This window comes from Octodon degus, unplaced genomic scaffold (genome assembly GCF_000260255.1).
Source record: "Octodon degus isolate 3935 unplaced genomic scaffold, OctDeg1.0 scaffold00072, whole genome shotgun sequence".
NCBI classification, from domain to species: Eukaryota; Metazoa; Chordata; class Mammalia; order Rodentia; family Octodontidae; genus Octodon; species Octodon degus.
In genome coordinates, this window is record NW_004524648.1 from 2,700,716 (window position 1) to 2,718,455 (window position 17,740).

The following is a 17,740-nucleotide window of genomic DNA, read 5'->3' on the forward strand; positions in this document are numbered from 1 at the left end:
GGCAAGTGCTTATTCTACTGAGCTAGCTCCCCAGCCCCTAGTGGGATTTATTTATTTATTTTTTTGGTGGAAACAGGGACTGAACTCAGGGCCTTGCACTTTCCAGACAAGCGCTTATTCTACTGAGCTATCTCCCCGGCCTCCCCAGTGGGATTTCTAAACAAAGAGCTTTACAGATTTTCCAGGCTACTGATGTAGATTGCCAAATTGCTGTCCAGAAAGGCTGTGCTGATTATACACTTCTCCTGGTCCTCTACACTTTTCCCTACACTGGGAATGGTTATCTTGGGTGTGGAGGCTGGGAAAATGATAAATGCAAATTCAGTATTTTAATTCATAAATTGTGGAATTATGCTGAATATTTTTCTTATCCGTACTGACAATACGTACTGAGTATGTTTCCTGTCTCACAGCTTATATTTTCTCCTAAATTGTCTTTCTGTCTCTCTTTAGACTGGTGTCTGGAGAAAGTTCTTTTTCTGTGGAGGATATTGGCGAAACATTGCAATTTTACAGAGAAAAGAAGTTCAGTAAAACTTGGTGAAAGCCACTCAGCAAGGCTGGGCTAGGACTGGGACACCGGTGGCCTGCACCAGGGTGGTGATGTCAGTGAGTGTACAAAGAAGAGACCAAACAGGGTCCCAGGCAAAGATCCAGGAGGCCCTGGCCCGGTAGACATCCGTGGCCTGCACCTGTGAGATGCTTTTCAAGTCATCTACAAGCAGGTGGGCCAAGGCCGATCACATCAGAGAGTCATGTTTTATGCACAATGAAAGAGAGAACAGACTACAGCTGAGGGTCACAGGAGGTCACACTTTAAAGGCACCTGCTGGTATCTGTGGGGAATGGGGATCTGAAAAAGCTCAGAGATGTCCCAGTATTACTGAAAGGCCGAGATGAAGAGCCCATGATCACCAGGGGAGGCAGGAATGGCTGCACCTGGATATGGTGCCAAAGGAGATGGTGAAGTCTTGGTGACACGTAGGAAAGATGTGGACCCTACCCAGCCTACCGCTTGTCTCACCTGTAGCACACAGAGGGTCTCTAAATCAAGAGCCGAAAACAGGCTGAGACCCAGCTGCTGGGCTGTACTGGCAGAGACGGAACCCTTGCCTACTGCGGTTATGAAAGCACAGTCACATCTCCTTTAACTAAAACAGCGTCACTTGGGGGAAAGAGACCTGAATCCCATGAACAGGAAGGACAAAGCACAGCTCCACACATCCATGATTTAGACTTTTTTTTTTTTCCAGTGCCAGGGATTGAACCCAGGGCTCCACATGCTAGGCAAGTGTTCTCCTACTGAACTACGTTCCCAGACACTAGCCTACCTGGAGACTAGGTGGTGTTCATGTAAAAGAGAATAAAATTATACTTTGTTGCTTTAATAATCATGATTTCAAAAAAACTTGATGATTGGTACTCCAACTCCCAGCTTTCAACACTCTCGGGCAACTTTCTCACCTGAAATGTATTGAGCAACCCCCGTGCTTCTGTAACTATAAGAGGTGCTTTACACCCATTGATTGTGCATGCTCCCAGCAAGCCTTTGTGTCGCAGACTTTATAGCCCCATTTAACAGAAGAGGAGACTGATCAGCTTCTTCTTCTTCTTCCCCCTCCTCCTCTTCCTTCTCTTCTTCCTCCTCTTCCTCTTCCTCCTCCTCCTCCTCCTCCTTCTTCTTTTCTGATCAGTTTCTGTGGCATTAAAACTTGGGGACAGAGTACCTATCTTTTTTTTTGGTAGTACTGGCAACTGAACTCAGGGGCATGGAGTCTCACTAAATCGCTCAGTTGTTCAGGTCGGGTTCCAACTTAGATCTTCCTGCTTCAGCCTCCAGAATGCCAGGATTCCAGCTGTGTGCCACCATGCCTGGCTGAGAAGTAGTTGCCTTACCAAGACAAGTTCGGTATTTATTCCTACCAAGACACATACATGCGTACATTTTTTTTTTCTGTTGCAGTGCAGGGATTTGAACTGAGGGCCTCCTACATGGTAAACACGCACTCTCCCACTGTGCTACACACCAGGCCCATAGGATGAGTGCTTAAAAAAGTTTAATAAGGTGTAAATTACATAGCATAAAATTTACCCTAAGTAACTTTTAAGATGGCAGGAACATGGGTACAAACAGAAATAGAAGTGTTATTTTCCTGCTAAAAATAAGGCAGGGACATGGTGAACCCTAGTGGTCAGGTTTCCATCCAGGAAGGAGCTGGGCGGGGTCTGGGATGCCTACCTTGGATTCCATACAGCCGGTTGAGGCGTGACCGCCGGGCTTCATCGGTGTAGGGGACGGCAAGCCAGGGCATCTCACTGAAGTACTGTTTGAAGGACTCCTCTGACCTACAGAGAGACACATAGGGAGATCGAGCCACTGGAGCACACCTCTTCCCCCACTGTCACCAAGCTGTGCCCAGGACCCCTGTGAGGCTAGGGTTTCTCATCATGGTGCTCCTTAGACAGCAGGCTATGGGCATGCGCTGTTCTACCTATTCTTGTCCCCACTCACCAAGCAGCATATGCTTCCCCACAGCCCAGTGGGCCATTTCATGTCTTACTTGCCCGCATTACAACAATTACATTCATGGCTGATTCTGTGTTTCCAATACAGATGACAAGCCTTACTTTCACAGGGAGCTTGGATGTACCCAGCCATCCCATTCCTGTGATATTTCTAGTTTACTTATGGGACTATGATCTTCAAATCAAGCGTGAACCTGTGACTCTATGTATAAAATACACAAGGGAGGACTGGATTACTCAAGGGATGGACAGATGGGGGCTTCTGAAGGGGTAAGGCTGGGGCCGCGCACTGACTGAGAAGGAGCATAAAGAACCTTCTGGGTGATGGCAATGTTCTCGCCTTGCCTGTAATGATGACAGTTACGCAGGTAATTAGGCAAAGCCCACTGAACTGCATACCTAATAACCTAATACGGCTGCAATTTTATTGTATAGAAATTGCATTTCCAATAAAGGTAAGATTGTTTAAGGCTTTAAAAAAGTGACTGCTCCCCCCAGCCTGGCTTAGGGCTGCCTCCACTCCCTTGAGCTGTGGCAGGGAGCTGTGGGGGGGTGGGGCTGGGGGAGGGTGTCACAGGCCAATAAACCAAGCAGGGGACAATGCACTGTGAGGACACAATGTGCGAAAGGTCTTTAGCATAGTGGCATCTCAGAGAACCCCTCTGTGAGCAGGAATTTAAAAGGCAGAAGAAGCTCAGGCTGAATCAGGGCTGGAGCTGAAGGGAGCTCACTGATTAGTGAAGCCAGAGCGATATCAAGAAGGGGAGGAAAACTGAAGCTAAAAGGACCTGCCTTGCTCCAGGAAGACTGTCCTTCTGGCCTCCTCGCTTTTGTGATATCCTTATCTGTGTGCTTTCAAATAGCCCCCAGCCAGAGTTTGTGGCCAGAGCAAAGAAAACAACTTCATATCCATCCAAGACAGATGTCACATTGTATTAGTCTCTGGCTCCCTTCCATCTTCCCCATTCCACATCCTTTTCTCACAATCTAGAAAGCTGAATGAATCAGAAAACACATCCCGATCTCGAATAGCTCAGGCCTGCACTGGGACATGCTGTGATGTTTACAGTAAGGGTAGGTTTTTTCAGACAATCACATGAGTAAATGTGAAATGTACCTGCCTCCCACCAATAATCTCAGATGTCTTCCCCAACCTCTACCTTCACACCCTCCGACAAGAAAGAGATGGAAAGTTGAAGAAACGGATGCTAACTGCTACAGCGAAGGAGTGCGGCACTGCCTCTCCGCACAGACAGACACACGTTACCTGTCTGCGCTAACAAAGATGATCTCAAATTTCTGGCCTGCCTCCTTGATCTTCCGGTAAGATTCAACCAGCACCCGGGTAAGACTTCGGCAGGGTGGACACTGAAAGAAAAGAGCAGAATCCTGATGCGTGATGAACCGTCTCTATTTCTTAGCCACCAGGTCAGCAAGAGCCAAATAGGACTGGGACAGCAAAACCCAGTGGCAAGCATCCAGCAGAGGCTCTGTCTAGCCCACGCAGTGTGCCAGCAGGCAGCAGTTAGAACAGCCCCCTGGGAGCCCTTAGAGGTATCATCTGCATGGATTAGGAGGAATATCCTTTTAGATCAGTTCAAAGAAGTCATTTTTGTGTGTCTACTATCATTCATAGCATTAAGCACTCACTAAATACCAGAATGCATCAGGTGCAAAAGGCAAGAAGGACAGGAAATTCCTGCCAAGAGCAGGCACACCTCCAGAAGCCAGAAGCCAACCATAGCTGGGCTTGGCGGCGACACTGCTGCTTCTTCTTGTCCAGACTAGGGAGGGACCAAACACTCACCCAGTGTGCGGAGAAATAGACTCCCACGTGAGACCCCTCCAGGCTGCTGCTGTCCTGCGACTGCCCATTATTTCTAAGCAAGGGTCCTGCGATGACTTCCCTGAAGGGCTTAGGTCCCCAGGGGAATTCCAGACCTGAAACAGGCAACAGATGGTGTAACCATCAAGGCTTTTTCATTATGACCTAGGACCCAGGGAGCCTCAGGGCTGCAGGCAAGACAACTTAAACTCAGAATACAGAAGCAAGGCTGGAGATGTACAGGCGAAATAAAACAGAACAAGCTGGGCATGAGGGTACATGCCTGTAATCCCAGTACTATATTTGGAAGGCCGGGGTAAGAAGATTGTAAGTTTGAGTCCAGCCTGGGCAATTAAATTAGCAAGATGCTATCTCAAAAATAAAAAATAAAAAGTCTGGAGGTGTAGAACAGTGTGAAGGCCCTGGTTTCAATTCCCTGTAACCCCTCCACCCCCTATCACACAGAACAAAACAGAACAGAATAGAATGGAACAGAACAGAACAGGACTTCCTAACTATTTTGACAAAGGCTAGATCTGGAAGTCACTGCCTCACATATTAACCCTAAATCAGTTTAAGCCCAACCAAGCCAGGCCTCTCACTGGTTCTCTCTGTTGGCTGTATATTAGGATCAAACAGGGAATGAAAAAGTAGGATGCTACTGGGACCCACCCCTAGAGATTCTGATTCAGTTGGTCTGAGTTGGGACTCAAGGAATTAAATGAAAATTTAAGAGTAATAAAAAAAAAGAATAAAACCCACTTAGCCCGGATGCTCAACAGTGTGATGATACTTAAACTTCAGGCAGGAAGAATAAATAATAGGCTCCCAGTTCAACAGAAGAGCATTTTCTCACAGGGTGGTCCAAGGCCCATTGCCTCAAAATTGCCTGAGGGGTCCAGGACAGGAGAGGGGAGTACAGACCAATTAAAAATGTAGGTGGCCAAGCCCACCCTGAAACACAAGCATAGAAAGATCTCTGGGAGAAGGCCTCGGCCATTTATATTGTCAACAATCTTTGGACTAAGGTGTGTGTGTATGCCAAGCACAGGCCTTGATTCACCATGCCTTGGCTTTTACAGGGAACAGTCTTTCAACACAGGTGAATTTCTTTTTAACTGAAGAAATTCATGACCAGGGCTGAAGCCTCTAATCTGAGCAATAGTGAGGGAGGGGAGGTTGTGCAATTCTTAACACTCCAATGCAAATAGGAAAGAAGCAGACCATTGCTGGCCCTGCAGCAGGGGTCCGAGCAGCTGTCCTAGTCCACGGCTATGTTCAGCGAATCAGCAGGACCTAGCGCAAACTCATCCTGGCCAGGAGAGCACCCAGGGCTTGCAACCCTCCTGTCTGTGGTGGACAGCTGGAACAGCCCTAATCAGTCCTCTGGACCCTGAATTTGAAATCTGGAACTTTTTGACAGTTATTGGTGGTCATAAAGATTCGGATTTGAAAGCATTTAGGATTTCAGTTTTTTAGATTAATGACAATGAGTAAAGCCTATGCAAATATTCTAAATTCCGAAAAACTCCAAAACTGAAAACATTGCTGCTCCTAAGCATTCTAGATGAGGGATATTCAACCTATATTTCAAAAAGGGGGGGGGGGAAAGAAAAAAGAAAAAACCCACTGCACTTAACCTGGCTTAACCGTTGAGGTGACAGCCACCGTGGAAGCAGCACTAGAAGCCAGGAAGTATGTGGGTCTTCACTGTTTCCCAGTGGCCTCCTGAGTCCTCAGAGCTGGGCCTTCTTTTCCAGACTCCATCTGCTTTCGCCCATGAATTAAAGCCCCCTAGAGGGACTTTCTGGTCCCTTTATAAATCTTAACCATGACCTACAGAATGCTATAATTTCATCAAGACAATGTTTTCTAGCCACATAAACCCACTTACACACATTTTATTAGTGCTGCCTGCGCCAGCAAGGAGGGGGTCGCGGCAAGGGGTGGGGGGAGTCAGCAATAAGAGTGAAGCTAGTCACACGGTGACACCTCACCTTCTGGGTCATCGCGGATCACCAGGAGCCCGTTCCTGCACACAACCTTGCCAGTGCTAGCATCTAGGAATATTAGCGATGGAATGTTGGAAATCCGGTATTTGTTCCAAAGTTTAAGCTGTAAAATGAAAAGAAGGTGGTGAGATCCAAGCCAAAGTAATTGTAGAATTGTGTTTAGGCCTTCAGGCCCCACAGGGAGCTAAGTAGGGAAACACTGAAGTGTAAATAAAGGAATAAGTGGGCCGCAGGGCAAAGGTGCAGGTTAATTATAATCCCATGTGCGCCCTGGTCTACACAGAGCCCGAAGTCCCACCAGGCTCCATCCAGCTGTGGCGAGGGTTGATGCAGAACTGCACTTTTTCTCTCTCACTTTCCCATGGGCACATTCTCTGAAAAGCATGAGAATGAAGCCACACTACATATCCTAAGACACTCAGACCTCCGCGGACAGCTAAGGAGGGAAGAGGAACTTCCTTCCCCCCAGCAGGTAGAGGTCGTAGGCTGCTCCCCTGCTCACCTGCTCCACTGTGTCCCCTTTGCTCCAAGGGAGAAGGGATGGCTTTTCAGTGAGAGTAAGGAGTTAAGATTCCCCTCCAACCACCTCCTCACCAGGCTCACATGTGAAATGGCATAGCATGAGCCATTTGGATACCCTGAGCCAGCGCCAACCCGCAGCAGCCCACGGTACCACTCAAAACAACCTTCAGCTGACGGGGCGGGCTGTTGAGGTTGGCTGTGCAAACTGTCAGAGGTGCAGGGTCTAAGAGGAATGAGGTCAAGAAAATGTGAACATAATCATCCAGGCGGGAAGCCAAGTGTGTGCAGGCCCGGCGTTTGCTGTGTGCCCCACGATAACGAACACCATTCAGGTGGGGTCTAGGTGCTTGGGAAAGTAACTGCCAAACTCCCAAATACTCTGAAATGAAATGTCGGCCTGGCAACACAGTTGCAGCAAGAAATCAAGGGCCAACACACTCACACCCACTGGCTAGGACACTCTGCGGTGAGCCTCCCTTCTGGAAAGCCGGGGCCAGCCAGGGAGGTTGGGTACTCGCTCACAGCATGCAGCAGGGACGAGGCGTGGGGCTGCGACCCGCTCAGCTCTCCACTCAGCCCCAGCAGGGAGGGCACAGGCCAGGGCACCTGCCAAAACCGTCAGGTTTTCCTGCCTGCGGAGACAGGACCTTGGCAAGATGAGTTGCAGTACCTCCCGCCACGCCGGGCGGGCTCCCTGGCACACTGCGTATTTCTTCCAGCCCTGCGTTTTTAGTGGGCACATGAAACAGCTTCTCAGCAAGAGCAGCTCTGAGCTCTGCACATTCTGTGATAAAGTATATTCACATTACTCCACCGAAACCAGCCACGGGGCTCAGGGGAAACCTTCTTAAGAAAAAGGTCTAAGCAAACAAGTCCATTCTGCACTGTGGCTTGCTCCACAAATCTGCTGTGTGAGGGTCCAGGCAGGTGGTCGGCTTTTTGTAAAGTATGAGATTTTTGTTTGTTTAAAAAGCAATCTGGGGAGGGGGAAGTAAATCATTGGGAAACACAGCAAATCACAAAAATTAAAGCAGAAAAAACCCGCATGACTTATCACTTAGGAGAGCTTAATCCATTCTATATTTCCGCCAGCTGGAAATGAGGCGCTCCACTTCTAGCATCTTCACATTTTCGCTGACACTAGTTTTTCCAATTTGATAAGGAAAGAAATGTACCTGAATGTTTTTGCTTATCTTTTACTTGTTATTTACGGGATGTACTGTAGTAAATACGCATTTTGTTTCCCTAGCATACTTTATAACTGGCAAGCACTGAAATTCACTCTGCAGCTATTAACTGACCTACTATGTGCTAGATTTATCCTTAACACAACAGAACAACAATAACAACAAAAACCAAAGCAGATGAAGTCGTTTCCATCACAGAGTATCTGTTCTGGTGTGAGAGACAGAAGAAAAACAAAGATAGGACTAGAAAGATAATTTCAGAACTTTGTAAGGGACAGAAAGGAACTGCAGTAGGGGAAGAGCAATGGCACATGCTGGAGAGGGAGCTACATTTTAGGAAGCATAAACTAGAGTCACTGAAGAAAGACACTTGGTCGCCAACCTCAGTGATGCAGTGGAGGGTGCCACATGCACAAGGGGGAGGCCACTGGGGGAGGCCCAGGGGACCTGCATAAGGCTGGGAAGCTGGTTGTGAAGGCTGGAGTGGATGCAGCCAGAGGCAGCCGGTGTGGGGCTGTGATGAGCCAAGGGCAGGACTTGCATCACAGCAGCACAGTCAAGATGCGATCTGTTCTGAAGACAGAGGTGGCAGGGTTGGTGGGCAGACTGAGTATCAGGGTGGCAACGAAAGACAAAGATGATGTATGAAAATTTGGGAGATCCTACATTTTGGATCTTAAAAATATTCATGGGTTAATATGTTCCTGCCAGCTTGAACCACTGGTGGCATAGACACGATTGGCCCATCAGGTGGCTTGTACCAGCAGTGCTAGAAATGGCACGGTCATGCATATATCACTGGTGGTTCAAGCCAACTGGCAGCAAGACTCAGAAATGACAGCTGCATTCAGAATATGACAAAGGCTTAGTGTCCAGTGTGGTGCTATTGGGAGATGACAGGACCTCTAGGACAATCTTTTGGAGCTTTGAATGATACAAGCCACACTGCAGCACACGTGCTTCACCACAGGCCCAGAGGCAAAGACACCAGGTGACTATGGACTGACACCTCTGAAACCATGAAGCTTAATAAACCCTTTCTCTTCATAAGTTATTTTAGGTATTTTGTTACAGTTACAGGAAGCTGACCAACACAGGCACATGATTATATGTGCTGTGGAGGGATCCTATTAACCAAGATGAGGAAAAACAGAGCAAGAGCTCATCTGAAAGTTAAAAGTCAAATCAAGTTCAGTTGGATCAACTGTGAGGAGGCTTTGTTCTTGTCCTGCTGTATTTTCTTTCTATCCCTTATAATAGTCTGAAATTATTTTTCTTTTCCTTGTTTATTTTCTTTCTCACCAGAACACACACTCTATGATGGCAACAACTTCATCTGCCTTGTTCTTCCTTGTGCCTGTCGAGATTTCAAACCAGCACCTGGATTTAAAAATCTAGACTCTGGGGAGAAGGAGGCTTGAAGTTTCAATCAAGGATATCAGATTATCAGTTGTATAAGGTCATGGATCTGTTGAGACCTTCTAAGGAGAGGGCCTGTCTGATAAAGACATCCCAGGACAGATCCAGGGACTGCAGACACTGGGGGGCCGAAGAGTGCTGGGGGAAGCAGAGGCAGGAAGGAGCAAAGAGTGGGCAACATGGAACACGCTGCTCAGCTGTGACCTTGATAGGATCAGGGAAATCAGTGGCATGGAAGAGGAATGGGCGCAGTTCTGTCTGGTACACTTGCCCCAAATGGGCCTGCACATAAACTCAAGTCCTCTTGACAACACAGGAGACACCAAGAGGAGAATAATGAGGGGGTGGGAGGGGAGGTTATAAGAAAAGAGAAGCCAGGCATGGTGGCACCCAAGTGGAATTGCAGAACTCTGGGAGACTGAGGCAGGAAGATCACCAAGTTTGGGCCTAACCAGGGCAGTTCAGTCACATGAGAAGATACTGTCTCAAAATACAGAAAAAGGGGATGTAACTCAGTTCAACAGCCCTGGGTTCAATCCCAAATACTTCTAGGAAAGAAAGGAGGGAAGGAAGGGTCTGAGGGAGTGACCATGAATAATTCTCTTGAAGAGTTTTGCTGCAAAGGGAGTGAACAAGTAGGGGTTTCCTTGGAAAAAAACACAAGGAGGTAAGAGGGAGGACATTTTAAAGATGCAGTAACATGCTGAGCAATAATGTGCTGCTGAGCTGTGGCCAGCTAATTCCAGCTACTCAGAAGACTAAGGCAGGAGAGTCTCAAGATTGAAATGAGCCAGGGCAATTTAGAGATGCTTTCTCAAAATAAAATTTTAAATAACTGCGGGTATAGACCAATCCTTGTAACACACACACACACACACACACACACACACATACACACACACACACACGTTATGCTAACATGCTGAGTGGGCTGACCTAGAAGACAGGAAGCAAAAATGAAAAAACCCTTAGTCCTTGAATGTGCTGCAAAGTGAGACTAGGTCACAAATGGGAAAGCGGAGTCATAAATGTAGGTACTTAAGTCTGCGTGTGTGTGTGTGTGTGTGTGTGTGTGTGTGTGTGTGTTACTGGGGACTGAACCAAGGAAGCACTGAGGTACAGCCAGGACTGTTTTAATTTTATTTTATGACAAGACCTTGTGAAGTTGTCTCAAATTTGCAATCCTATTGCACGTTTCCTGAATGGCTAGGTTTATAAGTGCAGAGAATCATGTCCAGTTTGTTTGTTTTTAAATGTATTTGATAGAGGGTCTCACTATGCAGCTCAGACTCATAGTGATCCTCCTCCATCACCAGATGGGGCTGGTGAGATAGCTCAGTGGACTAAGTGCCTGCTTAGGCAATAGCAGGGACCAAAGTTCGACCCCCCCGCACCACATGTGGCACCCACCCCGGCCCTAGGTGTGGTAGCTCACACATATAATCCCAGAGCTGGGAAGGCTGAAAACAGGAGGATCACTATGAGTCTGAGCTGCACAGTGAGACCCTGTACCAAATACATAAAATGAAAAAAATCTGAATAGAAAGTCAAATTATTTGCAAGTAAAGACAATTCTGTCTTCTCTTTTTTTTTTGTATATAAAACTTTTATTTTTGCATACACAGGCTTATGAATTCAGTGAAATGAAAGTGGAAAGATAAACATAATTTGGTAACATTTGTTGCATTGAAGAGGAGATGACTGGAAGGGAGAGACTGCTGATTTTCACTTGATTTACATCTGTGTTGTTTGAACACATTACAATGAACATATATTGCTTTTATTTCTTTTTTTTTCTTTTCAAAGTTTTATTGATAAACATATAGCAATGAAACAGTTTCAAATCAAATCGAAAGTACAGTTTCAACAAATAATACACTGCATACATTCTTCCTAGTGGTTAATTGCTGTACAATGTCTTCTCTTTTTAATAGTTACACTATTTGTATCTTTTTCTTCTAGAAGTATAGTAGGGGTTTAAACTTCCAAAACAACATTAAGCAACCAGCATCTTTATCTTCCATAATGGATGAGTTTGTTATTACTTATTAGCCAATATAATATTAGCCATTGGTTTGAGATAGTCTTTATCATGTCAAGAAAAAAATAGCGGAGATCCTGCCCCCTCCTAGGTAAGGAAGAACTCGATTTCTTCTGGGTCTTTCAAGTAGACAAAAATTTGAACATTGCTCTCTACCCCAAATCACCACAGCTACATCTTTTCTCTCCAAATGCTTCTTGGAGACCTAAGAACTGAGAATCATTCTGCAGCTCTCGTCTTTCCACCTGCACTGGGGATTCCCCGCTTTCTCACGGACTCTGAAGAAGCCAGCAGGTCTTGGCTTCAGTTTTATCTGTTCATCATTGGCGCTCTGCTTCCAAATAAAGGACCAGAGGTTTACTGGAAGCAATTTTGCTTCTAGACTCTACTGACACAGAAAAAAGTTGGTCCTTTTATAGACTAAGCCATCGCAGTCTAATTTTATATGGGTGATTTATTTAGGAACTTAGGTCATTCCTCAGGGAGCTGTCTGTGGATTCATGGACTGTCTCTCTCAGGCTGTAGCATCAAGGTTACTTGGCTGTGAAACAGTGTAGAAGACACAGAAGTGATTATTTCAACCCTACTGATTTCAACACTTGAATCAGAAAGAGATTCTTGGGTTAGAGACGCTGTCTCAGCCTGCACTGCGTGGAGGGTTCTCTCACACTGACGGGGCACAGGGAAAGCTTTGGCTTAAAGAAATGACTCACCTTGTGTCTTAGCATGGTGCGTGACACTCCAAGCCTACCAAAGGTTTTCCAAAAAGCTTCTGAAAACAGCAGTTTCATAACCATTTTGAGGTTACTTTTGAGGATAAAAGCTCTGGATCTTTTCACTGGAGAAAAATGCACATGCAGAAAAGGTCTGTGTGTAAATTCACAGAGCTCATGATCACTAAAGCCTGTTCGCGGAACCTGCCTGATCGCAGGAGATCTATGGGTCCCAGATAAAGAACTGCTTGCCTTTGGCAAGAGTAGGTGGGTGGGTGGGGGCTTTTTGAAACAGGGTCTCACTATGTAGTTCAGACTCGCTTTGAATTCTTAATGAGCCTCCTGCCTCAGCCTCTCAAGTGCTGGGATTACAGGAGTAAACTACTATGTCTAGCTTATGACCTACTTGTTTTGACAGTTCATTTCAGTGCACATCTTGACCAAATGGAAAGAGCTATGATATTGTTCCATCTTTATTCTTGCCATTAAAACTTCTCAAAAAAAATACAGTTAAATCTCCTCCAACAGACTCAGCATTTACTTAAAATTGTAGGTGGCAACGTAATGAAGAGTGGGCAATAAAATCCCACTCACCTGCTGTAGCCAGGGTCCACTCAGCTCCTTCAGAGCTGATGAGCAGCGGTGGGGTCTCCTCCACCCTTGGGCTTCAGGGTGGTAATATCCGAAGCATCTGGGCCAAGAACTAACTGGATTTTCTTTCAAAGCCTCCCCAAGAAACGAGTTCACATTCTTCCTTGCTATTATCCTACAGTGCTTTTTGGCCTGGGGTTTTTGTTTTGTTTTGGTAGTGCTAAGGATCAAAACCACAGCGAGCAAGGCAAACATTAGGTAAATGCTCTACTGCTGATTCCCCATCCCTTATTACAGTGCTTCATCACAAGAGCTTCCCTGTCATCTTAAAGGTCCTTTGGGGCAGGAAATGTGGTGGTGTAGAAAGAAAACAGGCTTGCCAGGACCGGGGCTGACTCGCTACCTCTGCACCTTATTAGATGTCAGTAGGAGACATGGGACTTGATTGTAAGGAGGTCCCACCCTGCTCGTAGCACAGCCGTACCCAAGGCATAGGACAAAAGTGAAACTGAAAAGAGGTGATACGCACGGAAACACTCTTAAACTCTAAAAGCACTGCACACATGGGATGCATCATTAATACTGGAATCCAATTTATGCTTATTTCCCCCTTGTCCTGTCAGTGTCCTCTTCAAAAAACATTTCCCTGTCAACTTTATTTTACAGTTAATCAATCAACTGTACAGCTAATAAGCTGTAGATGAAGCTACTCGGAAAATGGAGATTTCCTTTCAGGACAAGTGATATTTTGCCATAAGCACCTTCTGCAATACATAGATATTTTGGCGCCTGTTTTATGTGGTCCATTTGCCATCACCCTCTTTCTTTATCCTTTCACTCAAGTTTTTTAGTTTTCAAGACTTTGAAGGGGTATCTGGGGGTAAATTTGTTGTTGTTGTTTTTTTTTTTTTTTTTTTGCGATGGAGTCTTGTTTTGTTGCCTGGGGTGGCCCCAACCTCCTGGGCCCAAGCAAACCTCCTACTTTAGCTTCTCAAGTGGCTGGGACTGAAAGTGTGCATTGCATGCAGCTGGGGAAAACACTGTTTGTAAACTCTCTGTGGGGCTGGGGAGATAGCTTGGAGGTCCAAGCACCTGCCTGGCAAGAGCAAGGACTTAGATTTGATCCCCAGTACCGCATGCTCTGCCGACCCCAGAACCCCAGGCATGTTGTGCTGGTCACCAAAACCAAGCATGGTGGCGCATACCTATAATCCCAGAGCTGGGAAGACTGAGACAAAAGGATCACTATGAGTCTGAACTGTGTAGTAAGACCCTGTACCAAAATAATAAATAAATAAGTAAATAAATTTTAAAAGACATTAAAAAAATAAATTCTCTCTCTGGACTTTGCTTTTCTGTCCACTTCAGATTGTGCCCTGGCACCACATTTGATGCTGACATGGACTCCTGCTTGAGTTCCTCACCCCTGGCTTGGATGACTGAAGTGTGAAATATAGTATGGTCTAGGGCAAAGGAGCGTAGGAGGGAGAAGGAGCTGAATCAGGCCCTTCCCACCCCAGCCGCCTTTGAGCCTGGAGATGAGAACCAGCACAAGAGCTCAAGTTCCACTGGAAGTTGGGAGATTTTTGAGAAAGGCTAAGAGCAACTTAAGGACCTTAAAAGGGCGAGTTTGACTGTTACTGCTGCATTTGAGAAAGCTCACCTGGCTTTAAACACCCAAGGTTTGCTCTCTTTTCAGTGATTGTCCTGCCAAAAAAGTCTGTGTAAAGAGCACTTTGATGACATCTGTGACTCACTGGTTCCTCCTCTTCTGTAGCTGCACAAAGACCAGGGGACCCCAATAGAGTTATGCACAGCAAAACCCTGACCCCTAGAAATCTAAGCCCAGGAATCTAAGTACCTCAGTTCATGAAGCTTCTGTTTATAAACAAGTTGGTTAGCAAACAAAAGTGTTCGGCAAACACTTGCTTCCATAGTAAGTTCAAGAACTCTGCATCGGGTGACAAAGGCGACAGTGGCCCTCTTCCCCACACAAACACAAATGCAGCCATCTTCCCTCAAATCATAAAACAAATTAAATTCATAAACCGAGGTACCACTGTGTGTGTGTATGTGTGTGTGTGTGTAGCTGTGCAGCAAGAAAGATAAAACAGGAAAGAAATAAAGAAGAGACAACATTAGCTCAACTTGGCAGAAATGAAAAAGGATGACACAAGGGGCTCTCCAACTCTGCACAAGTTCCTGTTCCTGACGGCTGATTCTGGTTCCAAGGTTGGAACTGTGGTCCTAGGAAAGGTGGCCAGAAATGCTTTTCCAGTGCCCCACAGAACAATGAAATGCATATCCCAAAGGACAGGATTGGGAGCTGCTTACACATGCTAGCAAGACAGTGAGCTCATCTGAAACACTGGTGAGATTAGTCAGCACCCACATGTACCGCAGGGAAACGCAGCTTGGTGATTTCTGAGAAGTCCTGGCTCTTGAGGGTGACACAAGATCTGCCCCTTGTGTTCAAGACTGAGTTTTGTACTTGACCAAGGGGCTAAGCTTTTATTTCTCAACAGCAGCTGCAAATCTGTGGGTTGAAGCCAAAGCTAACACAGATGTCGGGTTAATCAGCAAACTCCTTGGCTTGGTCAGGCAGAGCCCTCTCAGGCAAACGTTATCCCTGCCCTTCTACCCAGCACTGGCCACAGTTAGAACCACCCTTGCTGTAAGCAGCATCAGAAAGCAGAACCTTAAAAAAATAAAAATAAAAAAGAAAAAAAGAAAAAAAGAAAGCAGAACCTTAAAAGCATCCCCACCCTTCCTAACCAAACAAAGCCAAAGGCTGCTATAAGCACAGTCTGGGAGGAAAAATTCTTGTCCTACCCTCCAATGTCAAGGCAACATATATGCCCTTGAGGATTCTAGAGTCAAATTGCCTGGATTAAAGTCTTCTCCAGCCACAAAAAAAAAAAAAAAAAAAAGCTGGTGGCATCAGACAAGGTACCTAATTTCTCTCTTGGTAACTTTTTATCTGTAAAATGGGGATAATAAGTTGGGAGTGGTAGCCCCTGCCTGTAATGTCAGCACTTTGGAGGTGGAGGCAAGATGGTCACCATGAGTATGAGGCCGGCCTGGTCTATATAGTGAGTTCAAGGCCAGTCTGGCTACACAGAAAGACCCTATCTCAAAGAATTGAATAGAATGGAATGGAATAGAATGGGGATAAAAGAATCTACAGCTCACTGGGCTGTTGAAATTAGATGAGGGGCTGGCTCAGTGGTAGAGCACTGACCTAGCATACACAGGGCCTTGAGTTCAATCCCAAGTATTACACATAATAAATAAATAAATAAAATATAATCTTACATAAAGATTAGATGACTTACATTAAGTATTTAGAATAGGGCCTGGCATACACCAGGTACAACTTATATTAGTTAGGTGCTATTCATAACATCAATTGTTGTTGCTGTTACCCCAACACTATGCTCCATAGGATTTTGTCTCCATATCTCCAGAATTAAGCCCACATTTTTGATCCCTTGGCTCCTGAGGCCTGATTCTCAGTGGGTGACAACCTTTGACTAATCCCCACAGCCTACTAGAGTGATTTGCACAATACTTGACCTATTTTGTGTGCAATAAGTGATGAGTGATTCGATGGGGGAATGAATAAATGAATGGGATGGAGGGTGGAAAGGGAGGAAGGGGACACTGTCCTGGCCGGCTAGACCCAGTGCCTAGTTTGAGCTGTTTAAATGGGTTCTTCATGAGCAAGTCTCTTCCTAGTTCCCTGGAGACCTGGAATGTTCTTTAAATTGCAGAATAAATGACTCAATAGAAGTGCTAGTGGAATGAGACACGTGGCATAAGTATCCCTTTATCCTATAGTGTCTTTGACCTCTGTATCCCAGTCACCTTTCTGTTTCAGCTTTGCCTGAAGTTGACACAGAAAAGGCACCATGTATGAGACCAAGGAAAAGATACAGGCAGGTTGGGCTGGGCTGGGCCAAGCCATCGCCAGCTTAGAAGAATTCAAAGCCCTCCTAGTGGATTTGTAATCACAACACTGGATTTTATAACTGGGTTAGAGAGTGGACCTGTGTCTCTAAGCACCATAAGAATGTGAGCCTTAAAAACTAACGTGTCCACTCTGCTTCCCACAGACCAAGGCAGCAGGCATCAAACACACTGGTACAGGCCCTCCTTCTGGGTCCCTTTCTGCTATTATATTAAAAAGACTGTGTAGATAAGACATTAAAAATTCATTCTTCATTACTTTAAATCTCCGAACAGTGATTTTTTGACTGACTTACAGCTGATGTAACTGGGCTGTGCCATCCAACAGGGCTTTATTAAGAGTGATTTATTTAATACACTCATCCAAGTGCTACAGGGGTGTGGGGAGAGGGCAGGCAGTGAAATACTATGCTTGCCTTCAGAAGCCTTAGCATTTGTAAGTTGAAAATGGTCAATATGGTAAATTGTATGTTATATACATTTTATTACACTAAAAATATGCTTCCCTAGGATTACTAAGGGGAGGAGGGGAGGGAAGGAAGGAGGGAGAGAGAAACATAATGGTTACGCATAATAGGCACAACGTAAGGCAGACTGTGCCAACTGCCAGGAGAAACAAACAGAAAGGGCAAGAAGGCAAGACAGACCCAGCTATTACCCTTCTGGGTATATTCTTGAAGTAATTAAATGCATCATACCACAGCGATACATGCACACTCCTGTTTATAGCAGCAGCTTGTAATAGCCAAATCTTGGAAACAGCCCAAATGCCCATCACCTGATGAATGGATAAAGATGTGGGTTTTTTATATAGTGGAGTACTACTCTGCCACAAAGAAGGCCAAGCTTGAGATATTCCTAGGTAAATGGATGCACCTCGAGGCCGTACTCTTTTTTTTTAAGAATATATTTCGGGGCCGGGGAGATGGCTCAGT

The 17,740-nt window shown here is 45.6% G+C and overlaps 1 protein-coding gene across 1 annotated transcript in view; it reads right to left on the reverse strand.

The window, feature by feature from the left end:
• Nxn (nucleoredoxin) overlaps positions 1-17,740 on the reverse strand; it is a 158,001-nt gene that overhangs the window by 20,810 nt on the left and 119,451 nt on the right. Inside the window, exons 2-5 of the mRNA XM_004635361.2 lie at positions 6,349-6,466; positions 4,334-4,467; positions 3,794-3,894; positions 2,240-2,346 (exon numbers count right to left, since the gene is read on the reverse strand). Coding sequence (XP_004635418.1) covers positions 2,240-2,346; positions 3,794-3,894; positions 4,334-4,467; positions 6,349-6,466 — 460 coding nt within the window. The remainder of the gene's footprint in view (positions 1-2,239; positions 2,347-3,793; positions 3,895-4,333; positions 4,468-6,348; positions 6,467-17,740) is intronic.